At 43.9% G+C, this 22367-nt stretch overlaps 2 protein-coding genes across 2 annotated transcripts; one reads left to right on the top strand and one right to left on the bottom strand.

Moving 5' to 3' along the window:
- Positions 1–277: 277 nt before the first annotated feature.
- LOC139394530 (zinc finger protein 135-like) lies at positions 278–1902 on the bottom strand. Its single transcript, XM_071142621.1, has 3 exons — positions 1774–1902; positions 1170–1684; positions 278–1010 (listed from the first exon to the last, which is right to left on the bottom strand). The coding sequence occupies exons 1-3, from the start codon at positions 1900–1902 to the stop codon at positions 278–280; spliced, it is 1377 nt and encodes a 458-aa protein (XP_070998722.1).
- A 16176-nt stretch (positions 1903–18078) lies between these two features.
- LOC139394534 (zinc finger protein 180-like) lies at positions 18079–22109 on the top strand (the record flags this gene model as incomplete). The annotated part of the gene is made up of 3 exons (XM_071142624.1): positions 18079–18454; positions 21139–21553; positions 21638–22109. Coding segments are annotated over exons 1-3 (1212 nt in total), but the record flags the coding sequence as incomplete, so codon positions are not given.
- Between the last annotated feature and the right edge of the window lie 258 nt (positions 22110–22367).

The raw sequence follows: 22367 nt of genomic DNA, 5'->3' as shown, positions 1-22367 counted from the left end.
TGTTTGTCAATTTTTGTTAAATCACATAAATAGTACTCTTCCAATTCAGAGCCTGGATTTTTCCCCATGAGGCTAATATCCATAACATGTTGCTATCAATTCATAAGTGGGCACACGTTTAGGCTTCTACATTGTGAAATCATTACAATACTCCTACTACAATGTTAAAAATTCTACATTGTGACATTAATTAATTGAAATCATGAAACAACTACTTCATGTATGTATTTTCTAATATTTGATCAGAGATCATTTATCAGATTATCTCTGGTCAAAGCTATGAGATTTCAACCCTGTGTGTTCTCTGGTGTTCAGTCAGATGGCAAGCTTGAACAAAACTCTTCCCACATTGACCACAGCTATAAGGTTTCTCTCCTGTGTGTATTCTCTTGTGCACTGTCAGATCTCCATATCGACTAAAACTCTTCCCACATTGATCACAGCTATAAGGTTTCTCTCCTGTGTGTATTCTCTGGTGGTGTATCAGGCTGTGTGACTGAGTAAATCTCTTCCCACACTGATCACAGCTATAAGGTTTTTCTCCTGTGTGTATTCTCTTGTGCACTGTCAGATCTCCAGATCGACTAAAACTCTTCCCACATTGATCACAGCAATAAGGTTTCTCTCCTGTGTGTGTTCTCTGGTGTAGAGTCAGGTGGCCAGGTGTAGCAAATCTCTTCCCACATTGATCACAGCTACAAGGTTTCTCTCCTGTGTGTATTCTCTTGTGCACTGTCAGATCGCCAGATCGACTAAAACTCCTCCCACATTGACCACAGCTATAAGGTTTCTCTCCTGTGTGTGTCCTCTGGTGTAGAGTCAGGTTGCCAGATGTAGCAAATCCCTTCCCACATTGATCACAGCTATAAGGTTTCTCTCCTGTGTGTATTCTCTTGTGCACTGTAAGATCGCCAGATCGACTGAAACTCCTCCCACATTGACCACAGCTATAAGGTTTCTCTCCTGTGTGTGTTCTCTGGTGTAGAGTCAGGTGGCCAGATGTAGCAAATCTCTTCCCACAATGATCACAGCTATACGGATTCTCTCCTGTGTGTGTTCTCTGGTGTAGAGTCAGGTGGCCAGGTGTCGCAAATCTCTTCCCACATTGATCACAGCTATAAGGCTTCTCTCCTGTGTGTATTCTCTGGTGGTGTATCAGGCTGTGTGACTGAGTAAATCTCTTCCCACATTGATCACAGCTATAAGGTTTCTCTCCTGTGTGTATTCTCTTGTGCACTGTCAGATCTCCAGATCGACTAAAACTCCTCCCACATTGACCACAGCTATAAGGTTTCTCTCCTGTGTGTGTTCTCTGGTGTAGAGTCAGGTGGCCAGATGTAGCAAATCTCTTCCCACATTGATCACAGCTATACGGATTCTCTCCTGTGTGTGTTCTCTGGTGTAGAGTCAGGTGGCCAGATGTAGCTAATCTCTTCCCACATTGGTCACAGCTATAAGGTTTCTCTCCTGTGTGTATTCTCTTGTGCACTGTCAGATCTCCAGATCGACTAAAACTCCTCCCACATTGACCACAGCTATAAGGTTTCTCTCCTGTGTGTATTCTCTTGTGCACTGTCAGATCTCCAGATCGACTAAAACTCTTCCCACATTGATCACAGCTATGAGATTTCTCTCCTGTGTGTGTTCTTTGGTGTTGAGTCAGATTGCCAGATGAAGTAAAACTCTTCCCACATTGATCACAGCTATAACGTTTCTCTCCTGTGTGTGTTCTCTGATGAATTTTAATGCCTGATGATGTGAATCTCTTCCCACAGTCAGAGCAGCAGTAGGTTCTCTTCCCTGTGGGTCTCTGCGGGTGTTTCTTGAGGAGTTCTGATCTGGAGAGACTCTTCTCTGCCTCGTCAGCATCATGAGGTTGTTGAGTCTCCCCAGAGGATCCATGATAGTCACATCTCTCTCCTGTGTGAATGACAACGTCAGACAGACAGTTAAAGGCACACAACAGCAGAAATCCACTGGTTATTTGAGGTAAAAGGTGATACCCATGAAGTTGTACAACAATTGACGCCTGTTAAATTATATGACTATAGTAAAACGTCAAATGGATCTACCTCCTGGTCCTCTTCCCCTGCCTCTCCCACCAAGGGTAGAGACAGAGATGATCTCGCCTACCGAAATACCGGATTGGGCAAAGCCACCAGAAGAAGGCACCAGCCAACCAACTATTGAACCTGACTGGTGTCAGGAAGAATCACCCTCTGCCTCAAGTGACACCTCTGAATGGGAACAGCTGATAGACTCATTGCTGATAGAGTAAGGGCACTGTCATAAACAGAGGCCCATTTGCGCACTCTAAGAAAAGTGTTTCTTCATTGTTGCTAGAGTAATAGGCTCTGTCATAACAAGAGGCCCATATATGCACTGTAAGAAAAGTATTTCCTGTTGTAAGATATGTCATCACCCTCTCTGCTCTGAGGGAATGGGAGAAGAAGCGGATCGGGTGCAGAGAATCAAAAGGTATATAAAGAGACATTTGCCATTAATTGGCGCTGACTTCCTGAATTCTGAATTCATTTAGACAACCATTTGACTTCGGGTAAATTTACACCTGACTCAAATTACTTAAAGATTCTAACTTGTTGGATCTGAGAAGTGACTTTCCAATATACCGTTTAACTATTGAACAGCTGTTTTGTCGCATATTGACCAGGTGCGTGTGTCTCAGAACCTCGGCCTCGTTGCGTGCCACGGACGCTGCGGTAGTTCAACGGGACTGAGAGTCACTCTAGTCCTTTAGTTGATCTCTTGTTTATACCTATGGTTATCTGAATTGACCCTGTAAGCATATTGACCAGGTGCGTGTCTCAGAACCTCGGCCTCGTTGCGTGTTAGACTTTTTGATATTCCATTGGGGCAAGGGATCACCAACGGGTCCTCTCATCCAGTCCAAACTTGAATCTCTAAATTTAGTAAATCACCGACTTCAAGTCAACTTCTCAGCCAGTAGAGGGGAGTCGCTACTAACTAAATTCTAAAAGAACTCTGACCGATTGACAATCTGCTCCTGATCTCGTGGGTCTCCTCGTCATCTCTCAAAGGTAAGTAAATAACTATTATAAGCATTTAATGTAGAGATAAGTGTTATCATTGTATCAGGCATTTTATAGAGCATTAAGGCATTTGCATGTTTTTGATTAACGCTGTGTGTGACCGAGTAACAAATTGTGTATTTTGAAGTGTTTTTGATTGTAAAAAACGGTTCTCTCAAAGACAGTTAACGGCACGGGAGATAACAACTCTGACACTCCCTGCTACCGGGACACTGGAAACGGGGATCAATGCTCTATGACAGAATGAGTTACCATTAAAAGACAAGGAGGAAGGTGTGTCCAGTAGTGATTCATTTAATTGTCTTATCGAGCTATCTAAGTTTTATTTTCCAAGCGATACTTAGCCGACGGGCAGAGTAGTGAGACTAAGTTGACTAAAGGTCTTCACACTTTAAACTAGATACATCACAGAGGGGAAATACTCAACCACAGGGAAATCATATAGAGACTGGTAGGACTAGTGCTTAATAACAACTCAGGGATCAATTAGTGGTGAAACAAAGAGTCTAGAGGATAAACGTGGGGTTCACACATCCCAGCTAGAGCTAGACCGTTGAGAGTGACAAGGCAAAATACCTCTCTACGCGGACAATGCTTCGATATAGAAAGAGAGGGAGGGCTACGCGAGCGGTCCTGGTTATACCGAGATAACCTGAAGTATCTATAGTGCCCTGTCCAATCCAGGGAACGGGACGCTAACCACCTCTAGCACCCCGCTGCCGGCCAAGGGGCGGGGCTGAAGGTTTCGTATCGCGACAAAGTATATCTGCTAATGAGGAAACCACTAGTTATGGATGTAGTATATCTGCTAATGAGGAAACCACTAGTTATGGATGTAGTATATCTGCTAATGAGGAAACCACTAGTTATGGATGTAGTATATCTGGTAATGAGGAAACCACTAGTTATGGATGTAGTATATCTGGTAATGAGGAAACCACTAGTTATGGATGTAGTATATCTGGTAATGAGGAAACCACTAGTTATGGATGTAGTATGTCTGGTCATGAGGAAACCACTAGTTATGGATGTAGTATATCTGGTAATGAGGAAACCACTAGTTATGGATGTAGTATATCTGGTAATGAGGAAACCACTAGTTATGGATGTAGTATATCTGGTAATGAGGAAACCACTAGTTATGGATGTAGTATATCTGGTAATGAGGAAACCACTAGTTATGGATGTAGTATATCTGCTAATGAGGAAACCACTAGTTATGGATGTAGTATATCTGGTAATGAGGAAACCACTAGTTATGGATGTAGTATATCTGGTAATGAGGAAACCACTAGTTATGGATGTAGTATATCTGGTAATGAGGAAACCACTAGTTATGGATGTAGTATATCTGCTAATGAGGAAACCACTAGTTATGGATGTAGTATATCTGGTAATGAGAAAACCACTAGTTATGGATGTAGTATATCTGCCAGGAGCAAAAATGGTGAGCAAATGTTACAGTACAAATTTAGACCGTCCCCTCGCCCATACCCGGGCGCGAACTAGGGACCTTCTGCACACATCAACAACTGACGCCTACGAAGCGTCGTTACCCATCGCTCCACAAAAGCCGCGGCCCTTGCAGAGCAAGGGGAACTACTACTTCAAGGTCTCAGAGCAAGTGACGTCACTGATTGAAACGCTACTTAGCGCCCACGCTAACTAAGCTAGCCGTTTCACATCCGTTACACTCACCCCCCTTTTGACCTTCCTCCTTTTTCCGCAGCAACCAGTAATCCGGGTCACGGCACCAATGTTACAGTACAAATTTAGACCGTCCCCTCGCCCATACCCGGGCGCGAACTAGGGACCTTCTGCACACATCAACAACTGACGCCTACGAAGCGTCGTTACCCATCGCTCCACAAAAGCCGCGGCCCTTGCAGAGCAAGGGGAACTACTACTTCAAGGTCTCAGAGCAGGTGACGTCACTGATTGAAACGCTACTTAGCGCCCACGCTAACTAAGCTAGCCGTTTCACATCCGTTACACAAAGATTTGTTTTTCACAATGTATTCTGAATGTGAATGGGGGAAAACTCAGGGAAGGAACCTCCATTTCCAGGTTGCTTATGAGTGCATTTCACAGTACTTTGGAGTTTAATTGTAAGGATCGTTTGCTTAATATGATGTTTGTGTCATCATCGCAAATCAAAAAACACTTCAACCAGTAAAATGCTTTTTGGTTTTCCATCAACCTGACAATGAGGGTTTGTACACTGTTATCCATATTGGCCCACAACTTCACCGAACAACAAATATACCTGTAATGAACGAAGAAGCACTTTGGTTGTTGTTGCATGACATACTGTGGGTCAAAAAAAAGTATTTAGTGAGCCACCAATTGCGCAAGTTCTCCCACTTAAAAAGATGAGAGGCCTGTAATTCTCATCATAGGTACACTTCAACTGTGACAGACAAAATGAGAGAATGTACTATATAGCCTAGAAACCTGGTTAAACTATCATTATGACATCATGGATGAATTCTAGAATATACTATATAGCCTAGAAACCTGGTTAAACTATCATTATGACATCATGGATGAATTCTATAATATACTATATAGCCTAGAAAACTGGTTAAATTATCATTATGACCTCATGGATGGCCAGTCCTTGTATTCATAGTGTAGTGAATTCAGGGAGAGGCCCTGAGCTGAACTCAAACCTGGGTCCAGCGACTGTCAAGTCAACACCTTATAACTGTTACGCCAAGATGTCTGAACTTCTTGACGAGGTCGCTAGGTGTTGGGTTAAGGTTTCTACAATATCGTTCTCTATGAATTTGAGAGTGGTTACACTTCTCCTTCCCCCATCCCTCAGCTGTTAACCAAGTCTCTGGGCAGCCATTTTGTTGCTGTTTAAAAACCCCACACAACCCAGCAACCTGCAGTTCAAACAATAACAAATCTGTCATTCCACCACTATTTTGGTAATAAAATTATTATGGGTTTGGATAAATGTAACTACAGACAGACCTACAGATGCAAGGACTGACCATCCATGATATCAACATTATAGTTTTAACCATGTTGAGGCAGCAGGGTAGCCTAGTGGTTAGAGCGTTGGACTAGTAACCGGTTGCAAGTTCACATCCCCGAGCTGACATGGTACAAATTTGTCGTTCTGCCCCTGAACAGGCAATTAACCCACTGTTCCTAGTCCGTTAATGAAAATAAGAATTTGTTCTTAACTGCTATACAGTGTTGATTTACATTGTTTCTAAACATTATAGTAAAAAAAATATTATTTGGGGTTCTGATGGGGTACAACAGTTGAACTCTGCTCATGAGGCATGTGTTATATTCTTAAAGAATCAATGGCTGTAAATAAATAATTTAAAAGTCACAATATGGATGTAGCAATTGCAGATTTCCACCTTAACACCAAACATCAGTTCAACTGCAGAGTTTGTGCCTCTGTTGTTAAGACAGTACTTACTAGTGTTAATCAGGGAACGGTTTCTCAAAACCATCTTATGGTTGAGTTCATCGTTAGAACCATTGGACGCCTTAAGATGCGTTTGGGAAACCGGAACCAGATATCCAGGTTCCTCCTCTTCCTCCTTTTTCGATGTAACAGTCATCTCCTCCCCCTCCTCTTTCACGCCATAAACTACATGCTCTCCTTTCACTGTAACACCATCCTCCTCTTTCACTCTGAACGCGTCCTCCTCTTCTTTCACAGTAAAGGCCCCACTCTCTACTTCTTGTTTTACTGTGATATCCTTCTCGTCATTAGAAGGAGAGTAGCCTGGTGACCACATGGTCGGGGATGTTAGCTAGGCTAATGCTAACTTAACCACCCCGCTAGCTGAATAATAATAACTACACCGTAAATATGAAATTAAATCGGATAACTAAGTAGACGACAGAAATGGGTTTAAAACACAGTGGCTAATATACACGAAAGCGTCTAAAGAGCTATATTGTTTCGGCTAATTTGTCTAGCAAGCTACCGAGGTGTCTGACTCACTGTTGCTGCTGATGAAAGAAGCGTTCCGTCCACTAGATTATACGTCACACCAACAGCATAACCATAAATTCCCAGACCGCCATCTGCTGACTGGAGTGGGTAACGCAGTTGAGTAAAATGTTTATTTAATTTTCAGACAAAAAGTTAAAGGGTTGGAATCAGAGACGACGCTAGTGCTAAAATATGAATTACCCCCCCTAAATAAATCAATATCAGTCAATATATTTTTGTGTGATTAATTTTTTTCGTCAACCGTTCCATCGCATCTTAAACTTCTGCTGTGCTGCTGCACAAGTGGCTGTAGGACTTTCTTCAGCAAAGATGGCGGACAGAAATGCTCAGAGGGTTACCCCTACACAGACCTGAAATGGATCAAAGATGGCGGACAGATATACTAGGATGGAAGCAAATGTAAGGGATTATAACGTCATAATGAATCATTTAAAAAACATGTACAGTTGACAGGAATGTTAGTTAATGGAGAGACAAACGATTATGCTTTTTTTAATCATAGTTCATTTACGAAAATCGTGATTTAGCCAGGTAGCTGGTCTAGTTTTATGGGTGTTGTGACATGAGTATGAAATTGTCACTCTGGTTGTTTTAGGGACACCTTAAACAACCCACAAACCAGGCGGTCGTTTTGTGAAAAAGTGGATGTATAGAATCTAGCTGGCTGAAGAATTTACTGCAAATTGAATGTACAAATTTGTATTTGCCATGCAGATAGATGAAATAACGTATGCTATTGTGCAGTGGATGATTAAAATCCCTGTATGCCCATGGATGTGTAGCTAGCTATCTATTCGATCTGTGTATGGACCCAAATGTTTGGTATACATATTAGTTCAGAACCTAGCTATGAACCTCAGCTATCATAGCCAGTTGTATCAACTTCAAAACAGCCTGAATGACATTAATGAAGCCTATGGATTGAGTAGAATATAATATCATGTTTTGCCAAGGATTCAAGTCAAATATACATGTAGTTATTACCATGCATGAGATCCCCACATTGTAGCCTGTACATTTAATATATTCACTGATCATGTACTCTACCTTGGCAAATTAATGTGCAGTTTAGGTATGACTGTCTTTGAGGTGATCAAATTCCTGTCTTTGAATGACGCCGTGTCTGCATGTATGTATTACAATTATACACTTCAACAGTGTTTACCAATCTTGGTCCTGGGACATCAATGGTTACACATTGTAACTAATAGACTAGAAACAGGATTTAACTAGTTAATTCATATATACAGAAATATAATGTTAAAAAACACTACACTTCCTATGCATCATGTAAATACTCTAACACTGGTTCATATCAACATCTAATGCCCTTCATCTGCATTGATCTGGTAAACACAGGATAGGTGGAGTATTTCATCACATTACACTTCATTTCAACCAGTAGAGAATGTGAAACGCTTTATTGAAAAGCTCATTATCCAAGTGTTATAAATACAAGTTCAATCTGTCCATCAATGCACATCTGTTGTGAATTATAAAAACAGAGGAAGAAAGAGGAGGTGGAGAGAGAGGTGTTAAAGACAGAAAGGGAAAGAGGTAGGAGCAGGGAAGGCAGCACATGATTAATGAATCACAGTGCTACATAAATGTTCTCTCAGTTCATCACAATTACATAACCATTGGGCCGACTAGAGACACTGTTATCTTAAAAGTAGGTGAGGTGGCGATGATGGGACTGGGGGTTGGCATCCTCTCACATCAAAACATACCTGCAGACCAGAGACAGATGGAGAGAGTGAGCATGTTTAAGCCTTGTGTATTTATTTTTTAATCTAACATTGTTAATCATCAATCAGGAGGTGAAATGCAAAACTGACCTTGGATCATTAACTCTGAGACTACTGCATCTCTATCTGTATTTCAATGTAAAGCATCTCTTTAATAATACTTCCTGTATAATATAAACTGACCTGGGATCATTAACTCTGGGACGACTGCATCTATCTTTATTTCAATGTAGAGCATCTCTTTAATAATACTTCCTGTATAATATAAACTGACTTGGGATCATTAACTCTGGGACTACTGCACCTCTATCTGTATTTCAATGCAAAGCATCTCTTTAATAATAATTCCTGTTGACCCGACCAAGTGACCTCTCACCTCTGATCATGCTGTGTCCTCTATGTAGCCAGTTCAGATGCAGGAGGGGTACACCTAAACAGCTGATATAACCTATAGGGTTTAAGGAGAAGAGGAGAGAGGGAATAAGTGAAGGAGAGAGACTTATTGAGAAAATAATGTAGTTAAAACTGACCCTGTGTTTGTCGTGGAAAATCGGTTCAAATATAACGCTTACAAGAACTGGTGAATTCAATAATAGACTTTTAATACAACGTATTGCAAGCCGGAGTGGTCCGCGGAACACACACCCTTTTTCAGAGCACTCACTCTGATTTATACACATATAACATGAGTCCATCCCACATGCAAATGAAGTTACATCCCAATTCGTGCATCCTGCTTGTTCAGCCCAATAACGCCCATATCTGCTTTCCGTCAGATTATAATGATAAGACCCTTTTTATACAACGTAAAGCAAGCCGGAGTGGTCCGCGGAACACACACATTCCCAGAGCCCCGGCTCCTGTATTTATCCACACATCTCTCTCTTGTGTTACAGTATTATGTTCCTCCATATATGTACATCATTCTCCCATATGTTCAACAGGAATCTGTGTGAGGCCTCACCTGGTGTCCACACCACACTAAGTGGCTGCAGAGTACTTTATGCTGAAAAACATGAACGGACCCACAAGGACAAACAATATAGCGTAGTTATAGAAATAATGAAGTGTCTTACTATTCTCCATGGTTGGCCCTCTTGCCTATTCTTTGAAGGTGGAAGGAGCCACAGTTATACACCTGAACCTGCTTACTCTACAACACAATCCAACAATCAGATTGATACATGAGTGTGTAGTTGTGGGTTATCGGGTGTCTAATTGTTCTACATTTTTTTCAAATTGGGTGATTTAAAATAGCCTGTTTTGTTTTTTGCACAGACATCACACCCTTACCTAAACAGCACCCTCACCTGAGAAGTAGAAATCAAAGGGAGAGAAACTGGGAATGGAATAACTGCAGTTAACATAGCTAAGTAAATGGAATAATACTCTTATTGCAATGTGAATGGCTCTTAAAAGAGCCTTTGGTTGTGCATAGTGTAGTCTATGGTGTTGCCAGGGAACAGCACCCTATTTGAAGAAGTAGGAGGTGAAGATCTCCTGCACACGGATTGCCTCTCTTGCTGCGTTGTTGGACCCAATCCTTGAAACATCCTGCAGAGCAGCAGACTCCTCCTCTGGGACACAGCGGCGAGCTGCAGATCCCCTCCTGGTCCTCGTGTCCATCATGAAGTTATGCAGGACACAGGTAGCCTTCACACACCTGAATTCCTCCAGGAGGCAGTCCCAGATGACCCTGGTCACCCAACCTTGCAGTACCCTACACGGTAACTGTAGGCAATCGTTTTGAAGGAATCTCCAGCTACAAGGTATCTGTAGGAATATGGAAGACAATGTAATTATTAGACTGTTACATCACCAGGTCATTGTGGATTACTAAAGTATAATATGCATGATAACAAATCATGATAACATTGGATTGATAGATACATGGGCACACATATGTGCATGTGTGGCATGTGACAATAACAGGATCATATCAAGGATAGCATCACAAATGAATACATAAATACCACTTGAAGCTTGATGATGAGTTGATCATTTGAATCAGCTGTGCAGTGCTGAGGAAAAAACAACAATGTGCCCCTCTTTGAGTCCCCTAGGACTGAGAACCACTGCTCTTCATTGGGACCTCTTCATATGTAGTCTGGCTTTCATAGAGCTCTTTATCTGAGGACAGAAAACCTCACAAGAAACACACTTCATTATAGTCAAATTACACCACACTGGATATTATGTTACTATTATCTCGGTCCTCACTTCTAGGAACAGGAACAACACAAAAGTACCTGCCCTTTCCAGAATAGCCTCCTCTCTCATTGACAGTTGGGGCTGCTATCCTTTCACCCTCCTCCATGGCTGTTAGCTAGCTAGCTACCTATAAATGCATTTGGAGTTGTTTTTAACAGTGATAAATAGATAGCTAGCTAATATGAAGTTAGGTAGTTGCTGATATTTAATTCACTTAGCTAGCTATCTATCTATACAGTATTTGAAGTTGGCTAGATAGTTAATTTAGCAGCTCATTTGAGTTAGCCTGCACTGTAGCTGTTACGATAAACTAGGAGTGGTGGGTGGAATCAGGCGCAGAGAGCAGGGTTCAGTCGTTTGTCAATTTTATTCACCGGCGCCACAAAACCGGTCACGCCAACACACAGGGCGTGTACAAGTTCTCAGTCCAAACAACAGGACATTTTAGTCCGGAGAATAAAGACACAAACAATTTTTTATTTTTTTTTGTGGTTAAAATAATTTATTACAATCAATACCATTCATACTATTACAAAATCATAATTCTCATTCATTCTTAATTAATTGTATTTACAAAAACATCAAACAAAAACAAACCTCAGGGGAGCATCGTCCCTCCCCGTCATACCTAACCAATACCTAACCCTTTCCCTATCTCCCCTAATCTATCCCCTTACCAAACTCACTCTAACACTCCCAGCCCTAAACCCCCTTTCCACCTCTCCCGTGCCGCATGCTTCCCCCACTTCCTCTCCTCCCTCTTCATCTTCCCCCTCAAATCACCTTCCACCCTTCTCACTATCCCTTCCACCCCCCAATCTCTCCCTGTCTTGACTAAATTCTGCCTGGCTTCCCACAGTCCCTTTTTAAAGAGACTCATGAGAAGCCAGAGCAGAAACCTATCCCTATCCGTTCCCTTTGCTCTCCCTACGCCTCTCTCTAGCCTAGCCCATGTCACAACAAAATCACTCCTAACCACACCTAGCATTACCCGTGCCCTAGCCCAGACTAGTCCGGCAAAGGCACAGTCCCAAAAGGCATGGCGCACAGTCTCCTCCCTGCCACAAGAGGATCTTGGACAGGTGGGGGATTGCACCAAACTATACCGGTACAAGATGGCACGTACCGGCAAGCACTTATGGAGGCCCAACCAATTCAGGTCCTTGAGCCTGTTGTCCAGGCCCCGCGCCTGCACTCCCTCCCAGACCACTGACGAGATGCCCGCTACAGGCGCAGGACTCCCTGCCTGCCTGACCTCCTCGTACAGGTGCCTGTGGTCTAAACCTACTCGGGCAACTTCAACCTCGGGGTGCGCACGCAGCCACTTGGCCGCATGGCCAAAATGCCACGGCAGCTGTTCCGCCCGAGGACCCGCGTTAGACCACACCATTACGCTTCTCGCCTTATACGAGAAGAACACCCGCAGGAGGTAACCGGACGGGTGTATAACCGGACGAGCAAGCTCCGTCAACAAGAAAGAAACAAAAATGGCCTCCAGCTTGAGGGGGAAATGTGGTACCCCCCTACCTCCCTCCCCGATGGGACAGATCATGCGTGCCCTGGCGACCCACTCGCACCTGCCACTCCACATAAACTGAAACACAAGCCTCACTAGAGGCCTCCTCAGACAAGCTGGCAAAAGATAGATGTATGCCACATACAAAAGAGACGGCAACACATCCACCTTTAGGACCAGGACTTTGCCCATAAAAGACAAATACCTTGCCTTCCACATTGCTAGCTTCCTCTGTACCACTGCGATACGCATGTTCCAGTTTAGCGTCGCTGAGCCGGAGGTCTCAAAATGAACCCAGAGAATCCTCAGGGCCCCTTCACAGAGAGATAACCCCCCAGGCACATCCGTTCTACCGCGCCATCTTCCGAAAAACTTGACGGAAGACTTTGCATGGTTCAGAACCGCTCCCGACGCTCGGGTGAAATCCCCAAAGATGGCAAGGGACCTTGTCAGGCACGAGTCCTTGCACAACAGCAAGGAAGTGTTGTCGGCGTACTGTGTCATCTTAACACGCAGCCCACCGCTTCCAGGGATCAACAAGCCTTCCACCCCTGTGTCTGCCCTAATGGCAGCCCCCAGAGGCTCCATGTACAGAACGAAGAGGAGAGCCGAGAGTGGGCATCCCTGCCTGACCCCAGACGAGAGGTCAAAAACGTCACCTAAGTGACTATTTACACTAACTCGACACCCCGCTCCGACATTTAAAGTACGGATCCATCCTATAAACTTCTCCCCAAATCCTAATCTACCTAACACCCTGAATAGAAAAGATCTATTCACGCGATCAAAAGCTTTCGCCTGATCTAGCGCTGCTACCATTAAAGGCAGCCCTCTATCTTCAACCCAAGCGATGGAATCCCTGATCAACTGTAGGTTCCATCTTATAGAGCGGCCCTCTACCCCGCACGTCTGATCCTCGTGGACGACGTAGGGAAGGGCTGTGCGCAACCGGTCTGCTAAAACCTTTGCAAGAATCTTGTAATCTACGCACAGCATGGTCAATGGCCGCCAGTTGCCAAGGTCAGTTGCTTCCCCCTTCTTATAAAGAAGTGACAGCACACCAACAGCCATTGATCCCCCCGGGACCTCCGTCTCAAGGATGGCCTTCAAGACTTCGAGAACCACTGGTCCAAGTATACCCCAAAACTTGAGGTAAAACTCAGCCGGCAGCCCATCCATCCCAGGCACCTTCCCTTTTCCCATCCTCCTAAGAGCGCTCTCAACCTCTTCTAGTGAGATCTGGGCCTCCATCACGTCTCTAATGTCCTCTGGCAACCACCGGGACAAGTGTTCTAAAAACACGTTTCCCTGCTCTACATCTATTTCCCTTTCCTTAAATAAACCTTGGAAATGATCAGTTGTCACCCTGACCATTTCCTCTGGTTTACTTACTATACTACCATTTTCTTCCCTAACTCCCTTCATTACCTTCCTACTCTGTCTGGCCCTAACCGACTTAAAGAACATAGCGGAACAAGTCTCATTATGTTCTAGAAAGCCACTAAGCCACTAAATCCCACCACTCTAACACCCCCTCACACATGGACCGGAGGCCGTCAAGCCTCCGAAAGAAACAAAAAAATGCATCAACGAAAGCCTGCTCCTCCAGTATATCCCGATCTAACTTCCAGTACCCCCTACCGAAGAGGCAGACTGGCGACCCCACCTGCAGGAACACCCCGTCGTGATCCGTGAAGAAAACAGGCAACAGCCGCCCAGACAACTGACCCAAAGACCTGGATACAAAAATGTAGTCGAGCCTCCGCGCAACCCCCCTGGAGTTGCGCCATGTAGGACCGACCATTGCCGGAGTAGTGTGCAGGCCACCATCAACCAGACCATGGCAAGCCATTAGCCCAGAGATGGCACCTGCACTGCTATCACCGCCTACCCCTAAATCTATATTAAAGTCTCCTCCTATCACCAAGTGCCTGTTTGTAACACACAGGGGCGCCAGACAGTCCACCATCTCCCTCCTGTCTGCCGCCACCTGTGGCCCATACACCCCAATTAACCTATATCTAGCTTCTCTAAACTTAACATCTATCCCCAAAACTCTACCCTGCATTATTACCAAAGTGTTCTCTATTTTAACCTCTCTATGCCCACACAAAATCCCTACTCCTGTTGAGTGCACCCCTCCTATGCCCCAAAACGATTCCCCCTTATCCCACTCCCTCTTAAATCTACACACATCCCCACCATCCCTCAGGTGAGCCTCCTGTAAAAAACAGAAATCAAACCCCACACCCTCTAAATAACAAAAAACCGCCCTCCTTTTAACATTATCCCTTAACCCCCTAACATTTAGACTAAAAAAAGAAACAGAACTATTCATTTAATTATTTACAACAAATAAAAACCCCAAAACCCAAAGAAAAACCAGGAGACTCACCCGATGCTCCCCTGGTCCATCTCCACCGGCGGGGACGTCCTCTCCTCTCCTGACGCCCCCCCCGTCCTCCATCCCAACCCATGATCCAGGCAGTGTGTTGGGTCCTCCCTCCCCACCCACCACCCCCCCCTCCCCGTTTGCCTCGGGGCTGCATGTAGGGGACCCCATCTCCCCAAACAGGAGTTGGGATCCCTCTAGCAAACAACCCACCGACCCCTCACTGGAGTCATCCACTAAAATGCAAGGGGCTGAGGCAAACCGGGAGGACAAATTACCCTCCCCTCCCCCCCCGCCACTCTCTTAACCCCCCCCTCCCCCTCCAAACCCCCCTCCCTCTCACTTCCTGCCAAGCTCCCCCTCTTTATCCCTTTCTTCTTTGGTGAAGGAGGTAGCGGGGAGACACAACGTCCCATCCCCGCTAACCCCTCCACCAAATCCCTCATTTCGACCTCGAGGAAGCCTGGCAGGCTGTCCCCCCACTCCTTCCCCCCACCCCCCCCCCCCTCCTAACTCCACTCCTCCCTCTTTCTCCGTCACTGTCCCCGTTCCCTCTTCCACTCCTTCTCGTACCACTGTCCCCTTCTCCCTGTTCTCAGCTCCTCCACCTTCTTCCGTCCCCTTTTTCTTCTCTCCTTCTGTTCCATTCTTTTCTTCTCCTCGCCTCTTTCTTCCCACCTCATCCTTCTTCCTGCGCCGTCTTTTCCCCTGTGCCATCCATGCAATCCGCACACGTCCTTTCTTTCCTCCCCCCATCCCCCGCTCCCCCCCCAGCTGCAGACGCGTATGACCTGTGACGAGCCGGGCAATCACGCCACAGGTGTGCTCTTGAGCCACACCCGTGGCAAGCCTTGGGCTCGTCACACTCCTTGGCCTCGTGCTCTTCCGACCCACAAAAACGAAATTTCTTGGCGCTGCACGAGGCCAGGATATGGCCGTAGGCCATACAACGCCTGCAGAACGGGGGCTGACGTGCATAGTAGAGTGTTCCCCTGTCAGCCCCCAGGGAGAACATCGCCGGAGGATGGAGGTTTCCATCCACACTCTTCGGGGACTCCCTGAGTAACGCCTGGAACCCTCTCCTCCCGTTCCAGAAACCCAGGGAGTCCCTGAGGTACCTCGCTGAGAAGACATTGTCCATGTATCTCCCCAGAAAGGCCCTCACATCTTCATCCTTCACGTGCGGATTGTACATGTTTACGTTGACCACCCTGAAGTTGTTCTTTGCCAGGCTGGTCACCGCATAATGGCACAGGGGTCCTTTTCTTTCCGCTTCCTTTGCCATCTTCAATACATCATCATGTTTCTCTTGCTTGTGAAACGTCACATCAAAACCCTTTTCATTTGGGTTGCCTTGAAGGCAGAGTACTTCCTTCACCTCTATCCTGAGGCATCCCATCAATATGGTCCTTCCAAAAGTTTCCCTGCCCCAAGGTTCCATCTCCTTTTCAGTCCATGAAAATCTTACGGTATTTGCTATACCAATCCCCGGAACCGACCAGGTTTGCTTGTTTGTATTCATTTTTCTTCTTCAAAAAAAAGCTCTCTTCAGAAAGAAGCTTCAACCTGAAATGAAAACATCTTTAACCAAAAAGGTGGAGCAACTAAAGGTGTTGACTCTCCACATCTATCAAGACAACTGGAGCACTGGGCCAGACACTCTTAAATAGAACCTGGACCAGCTCAGGTGAAACACATACTGACTAATGAGGTGGTACCAATCAGTGCACCCTCCGTGCTAACGAGCTATACGTGCTAAAGTCCAACCTCAAAACATAAATGGAAAGACCAAAGCCTGTAACACCTTCCCCCTTTAGACAACAAATATATCCTATATTTTTGTTGGACATGGTTGCTCACCCCAAACAGAAAACGTCCATTTCACATAATCAACTACAATGCTTCTACAATATAAACATGGTGTCTACTGGCTGTCAACAATTAAAAACAAGAAAAAACACATATTTCTAAATAATAATATACAATCGTATTATTAAAAAAATATCATTTTTCTTTCAATAGAATCCTAAAACTCACTCAAAGACAGGAATTTGATCACCTCAAAGACATTCATACCTAAACTGCACATTAATTTGCCAAGGTAGAGTACATGATCAGTGAATATATTAAATGTACAGGCTACAATGTGGGGATCTCATGCATAGTAATAACTACATGTATATACGACTTGCATCCTTGGTACAACATGATCATATATTCTTCTCAATCCATAGGCTTCATTAATGTCATTCAGGCTGTTTTGAAGTTGATACAACTAGCTATGATAGCTGAGGTTCATAGCTAGGTTCTGAACTAATATGTATACCAAACATTTGGGTCCATACACAGATCGGCTAGATAGCTAGCTACACATCCATGGGCATTCAGGGATTTTAATCATCCACTGCATAATAAGCAAGAACAAGAATAACAAGAACATAGCAATCTACGCGATTTCATCTATCTGCATGGCAAATATCAGCAAGTTAAGCTTACAAAATTGCACATTCAATTTGCAGTACATTTTTCAGCTAGCTAGATTCTATACATCCACTGTTTTACAAAATGACAGCCTGGTGTGCTGGCCATCTTTGATCCATTTCTTGTCTGTGTAGGGGTACCCCTCTCTCCTAGTATTTCTGTCTGCCATCTTTGCTGAAGAAAGTCTAACAGTCACTAGTGTAGCAGCAGCCTCCCCCGGTCCTAGTGCCGAACCGGTAGGACTTTTAAAATGCGATGGAACGGTTGACGAAAAAAAGAAATCACAGAAAAAATATATGGACTGATATTGATTTATTTAGTGGGGGCTAATATATATTTTAGTTCTAGCGATGTCCCTGATTCCTACCCTTTAACTTTTTGTCTGATAATAAAATATACATTTTTACTCAACTGCGTTACCCACTCCAGTCAGCAGATGGCGGTCTGAGACTTTATGCTGTTGGTGTGACGTATAATCTAGTGGACGGAACGCTTCTTTCAACAGCAACAGTAAGTTATCCACCTCGGTAGCTTGCTAGACAAAAAAGCTGAACCAGTAAAGCTCTTTAGACGCTTTCGTGTTTATTAGCCACTGTATTTTAAACACACTTCTTTTGTCTAGTTAGTTATCCGATTTAATTTAATATTTACGGCGTTGTTGTTATTAGTCAGCTAGCAGTCTGGTTAAGTTAGCATTAGCATAGCTAACATCCGCGACCATGCGGTCACTAAGCTACTCTCCTTCTGCTAAAGAAGAGGTGGATATCACAGTAAAACAAGAAGTAGAGGCCGTTACTGTGAAAGAAGAGGAAGACGCGTTCAGAGTGAAAAAGGAGGAGGATGTTACAGTAAAACGAGAGGAGGATGCAGTTTATAGAGTGAAAGAGGAGGAGAGAGAGATGACTGTTACATCGAAAAAGGAGGAAGAAGAGGAACCTGGATATCTGGGCCCGGTTTTCCGAATGCATCTTAAGGCATCCAATGGTTCTAATGCTGAATTTAGCCAAAATGTGATTTTGAGAAACCGTAACCTGACTAACACTAGTAAGTACTGTCTTAAAAACAGAGGCACAAACTCTGCAGTTGTTGAACTGATGTTTGGTGTTAAAGCAGAAATCTGCAATTGCTACATTCATGTTATGACTTTTAAATAATTGATTTATAGCCATTGATTCTTGAAGAATATAACACATGCTTCATGAGCTTAGTTCAACTGTTGAACCCCATCAGAACCCAGAATAAGCTTTTTTTACTTTAATGTTTAGAAACAATGTAAATAACACTGTATCGCCTCAAAATGTCAGCTCGGGGATATGAACTTGCAACCGGTTACTAGTCCAACGCTCTAACCACTAGGCTACCCTGCTGCCTCAACATGGTTAAAACTATAATGTTGATATCATGGATGGTCAGTCCTTGCATCCATAGGTCTGTCTGTAGTTACATTTATCCAAACCCATAATAATTTTATTACCAAAACAGTGGTGAAATGACAGATTTGTTATTGTTTGAACTACAGATTGCTGGATTGTGTTTTTTTTTTAAAACCACAACAAAATGGCTGCCTAGAGACTTGGTAAACAGCTGAGGGATGGGGGAAGGAGACCCATTGCTAACCACTCTCAAATTCATAGAGAACGATATTGTAGAAACCATAACCCAACACCGAGCGACCTCGTCAAGAAGTTCAGACATCTTGGCGTAACAGTTATAAGGTGTTGACTTGACAGTCGCTGGACCCAGGTTTGAGTTCAGCTCAGTCCCTCCCCCTGAATTCAATACACTATGAATACAAGGACTGGCCATCCATGATGTCATAATGATAATTTAACCAGTTTTCTAGGCTATATAGTATATTCTAGAATTAATCCATGATGTCATAATGATAGTTGCTGACTTTTGCCTTATACCTGCAGCAAATGCCTCTACCCCGTCTTCTGGCTGGGCAGAGGACTTTAGGATTTTAGTTACTGCGGTGTAACAAGGGCCTAGCCGTGCGGCCCTACCAACCCTTCTATTTCTTCGTAATGGCCCTTCGCGTGAGTTGGGTTTGTTCCTTCGTTCACGTTGTCACTCCCTTATTTTCCGGTCTAGTATGAGGCCTTGGATAGATATACTCCCATTTAAATATTCAGAGTGTTATGGATTCTTCCTATAATTCCTTACCTTCAAGTTTCTTTTACCTCTGTATATATCAATACCTAATAACTTCTTCTATTGGTTATTATGCTCGTCAGCTAGTAGTCACTTGGAAACTAGTATTGGTATATATTTTGACACACAATGACAGTTTTTTTATTTTACCTTTATTTTACTAGGCAAGTCAGTTAAGAACAAATTCTTATTTTCAATGACGGCCTAGGAACAGTGTTCAGGGGCAGAACGACAGATTTGTACCGTGTCAGCTCGGGGATTCGAACTTGCAACCTTTCGGTTATTAGTCCAACGCTCTAACCACTCGGCTACCCTGCTGCCCCAAATATTCTTTAATTGGTATTCTCACAGCACTAACGCTAGATTCCAAATTCCAATATCCTAATACACTTCCAACTCTGTGTATGGACTCAATATATTGTAACGGGTACTTGGCTGTTTCCTTGTATTGCTAATCACATCTGTACTTGATGTCTCACTGTTTTACTGCCGCTTTGTCTGTGATCAAGAGGTGTCAAGACCCCTGTGTTTCAAATATGGTTCTCGTCTAACAAAAAGCGTATAGTGCAATAGTAAATTTACCTATGAGGATTCTCCATATGAAGTCTGTCTCATATGTCAGTGAGGATCATGCCTCTCTTATGATCTCTGTTCTCTTTATATACCTTTTTACAGGGGAAGTTCGCAAGTTTCTGGAGCTGTGGCTAAACCACACTTTCACACTGACACTGCCCTGCTGCTTGCACCGGCCGCTTACTCGGGGACTGTAGATTGCTTACACTGAGTGCTTACTCGGGGACTGTAGATTGCTTACACTGAGTGCTTACTCGGGGACTGTAGATTGCTTACACTGAGTGCTTACACTGGGACGGTAGATTGCTTCTTACGTCATCTTAGACCTGTGTCTAAATGGAAGCTTCTTATTCTAAATCTAGGTCATGCACTACTAACTCCCATTCTGCTGCTTCCGTGTTACTGTTGGCTGATTCTACTTAATGATACCAGCTGGTTGTTTCTACCACTTGAGGCGGCGTAGGTGGCATGTCAAGCTTCAGCTGGGAGAAGTCTATGATAGGTATCTCCTCTGCTTCCCCCTGTTGTCCAGTTTCTGCAGGTGTGGTCCATGAGGTCCCGTGAATGCCTTGTGTTGCTGTACCCATTGCTTGATGGAGTGGGCAGATTCTTTTCATCTCTTGTCACACCAGATACACGACATCCATAACTAGTGGTTTCCTCATTAGCATGGAGGAGTTTATGCAATCAAATTGCCCTCGTGCCGCAATTTTAGAAAACACAAAGGGGCCTGTATTGTAGACCAAAAGTCTTCTACCACACTGCTTAGAGTTTCAACAACATGAATAACTTATTTCTAGTCTACAATCTTAGATGTCACTACTAATGTGAAAACAAGACAAAATATGACTTCTTGCTCATTTTAAGACAAAAATTTTAACATTCATTACAGACGTCAATTGTTGTACAACATCATGGCTATGCTGTTGGCATCAACTTTTACACTGGATTACCACTGTTGTGGGCCTTTAATCATCTGTCTGACTTTGTTGTTCACACAGGAGAGAGACGTGACTATCGTGGATCCTCTGGGGAGCCTCAACAACCTCATGATGCTGAGGAGACAGAGAAGAGTCTCTCCAGATCAGAACACCTCAATAAACACCCGCAGAGACCCACAGGGAAGAGAACTCACTGCTGCTCTGACTGTGGGAAGAGATTCACATCATCAGGCATTAAAATTCATCAGAGAACACACACAGGAGAGAATTCTTATAGCTGTGGTCAATGTGGGAAGAGATTTACTACATCTGGCAACCTGACTCAACACCAGAGAACACACACAGGAGAGAAACCTTATAGCTGTGATCAATGTGGGAAGAGATTTTCTACAACTGGCCACCTGACTAAACACCAGAGAACACACACAGGAGAGAAACCTTATAGCTGTGATCAATGTGGGAAGAGATTTGCTACATCCGGCAACCTGACTCAACACCAGAGAAAACACACAGGAGAGAAACATTATAGCTGTGATCAGTGTGGGAGGAGATTTGCTACATCTGGCAACCTGACTCGACACCAGAGAACACACACAGGAGAGAAACCTTATAGCTGTGGTCAATGTGTGAGGAGATTTGCTACATCTGGCAACCTGACTCGACACCAGAGAACACACACAGGAGAGAAACCTTATATCTGTGGTAAATGTGGGAGGAGATTTAGTCGATCTGGAGATCTGACATCGCACAAGAGAACACACACAGGAGAGAAACCTTATAGCTGTGGTCAATGTGGGAAGAGATTTGCTTCATCTGGCTCTCTGACTCTACACCAGAGAACACACACAGGAGAGAAACCTTATAGCTGTGGTCAATGTGGGAAGAGATTTGCTTCATCTGGCTCTCTGGCTCTACACCAGAGAACACACACAGGAGAGAAACCTTATAGCTGTGGTCAATGTGGGAGGAGTTTTTGTCGATCTGGAGATCTGACAGTGCACAAGAGAACACACACAGGAGATAAACCTTATAGCTGTGGTCAATGTGGAAAAGGTTTTAGTCAATCTGGCTCTCTGGCTCAACACCAGAGAACACACAGGATTGAAATCTCATAGCTGTGACCAGAGATAATCTGATAAATGATCTCTGATCAAATATTAGAAAATACATACATGAAGTAGTTGTTTCATGATTTCAATGAATTAATGTCACAATGTAGAATTTTTTAACATTGTAGTAGGCGTATTGTAATGATTTCACAATGTAGAAGCCTAAACGTGTGCCCACTT

The sequence above is a fragment of the Oncorhynchus clarkii genome, unplaced genomic scaffold, assembly GCF_045791955.1.
Source record: "Oncorhynchus clarkii lewisi isolate Uvic-CL-2024 unplaced genomic scaffold, UVic_Ocla_1.0 unplaced_contig_391_pilon_pilon, whole genome shotgun sequence".
NCBI classification, from domain to species: Eukaryota; Metazoa; Chordata; class Actinopteri; order Salmoniformes; family Salmonidae; genus Oncorhynchus; species Oncorhynchus clarkii.
The sequence above is the reverse complement of the archived record's forward strand: the minus strand, read 5'-3'. Positions and strand labels throughout refer to the sequence as shown.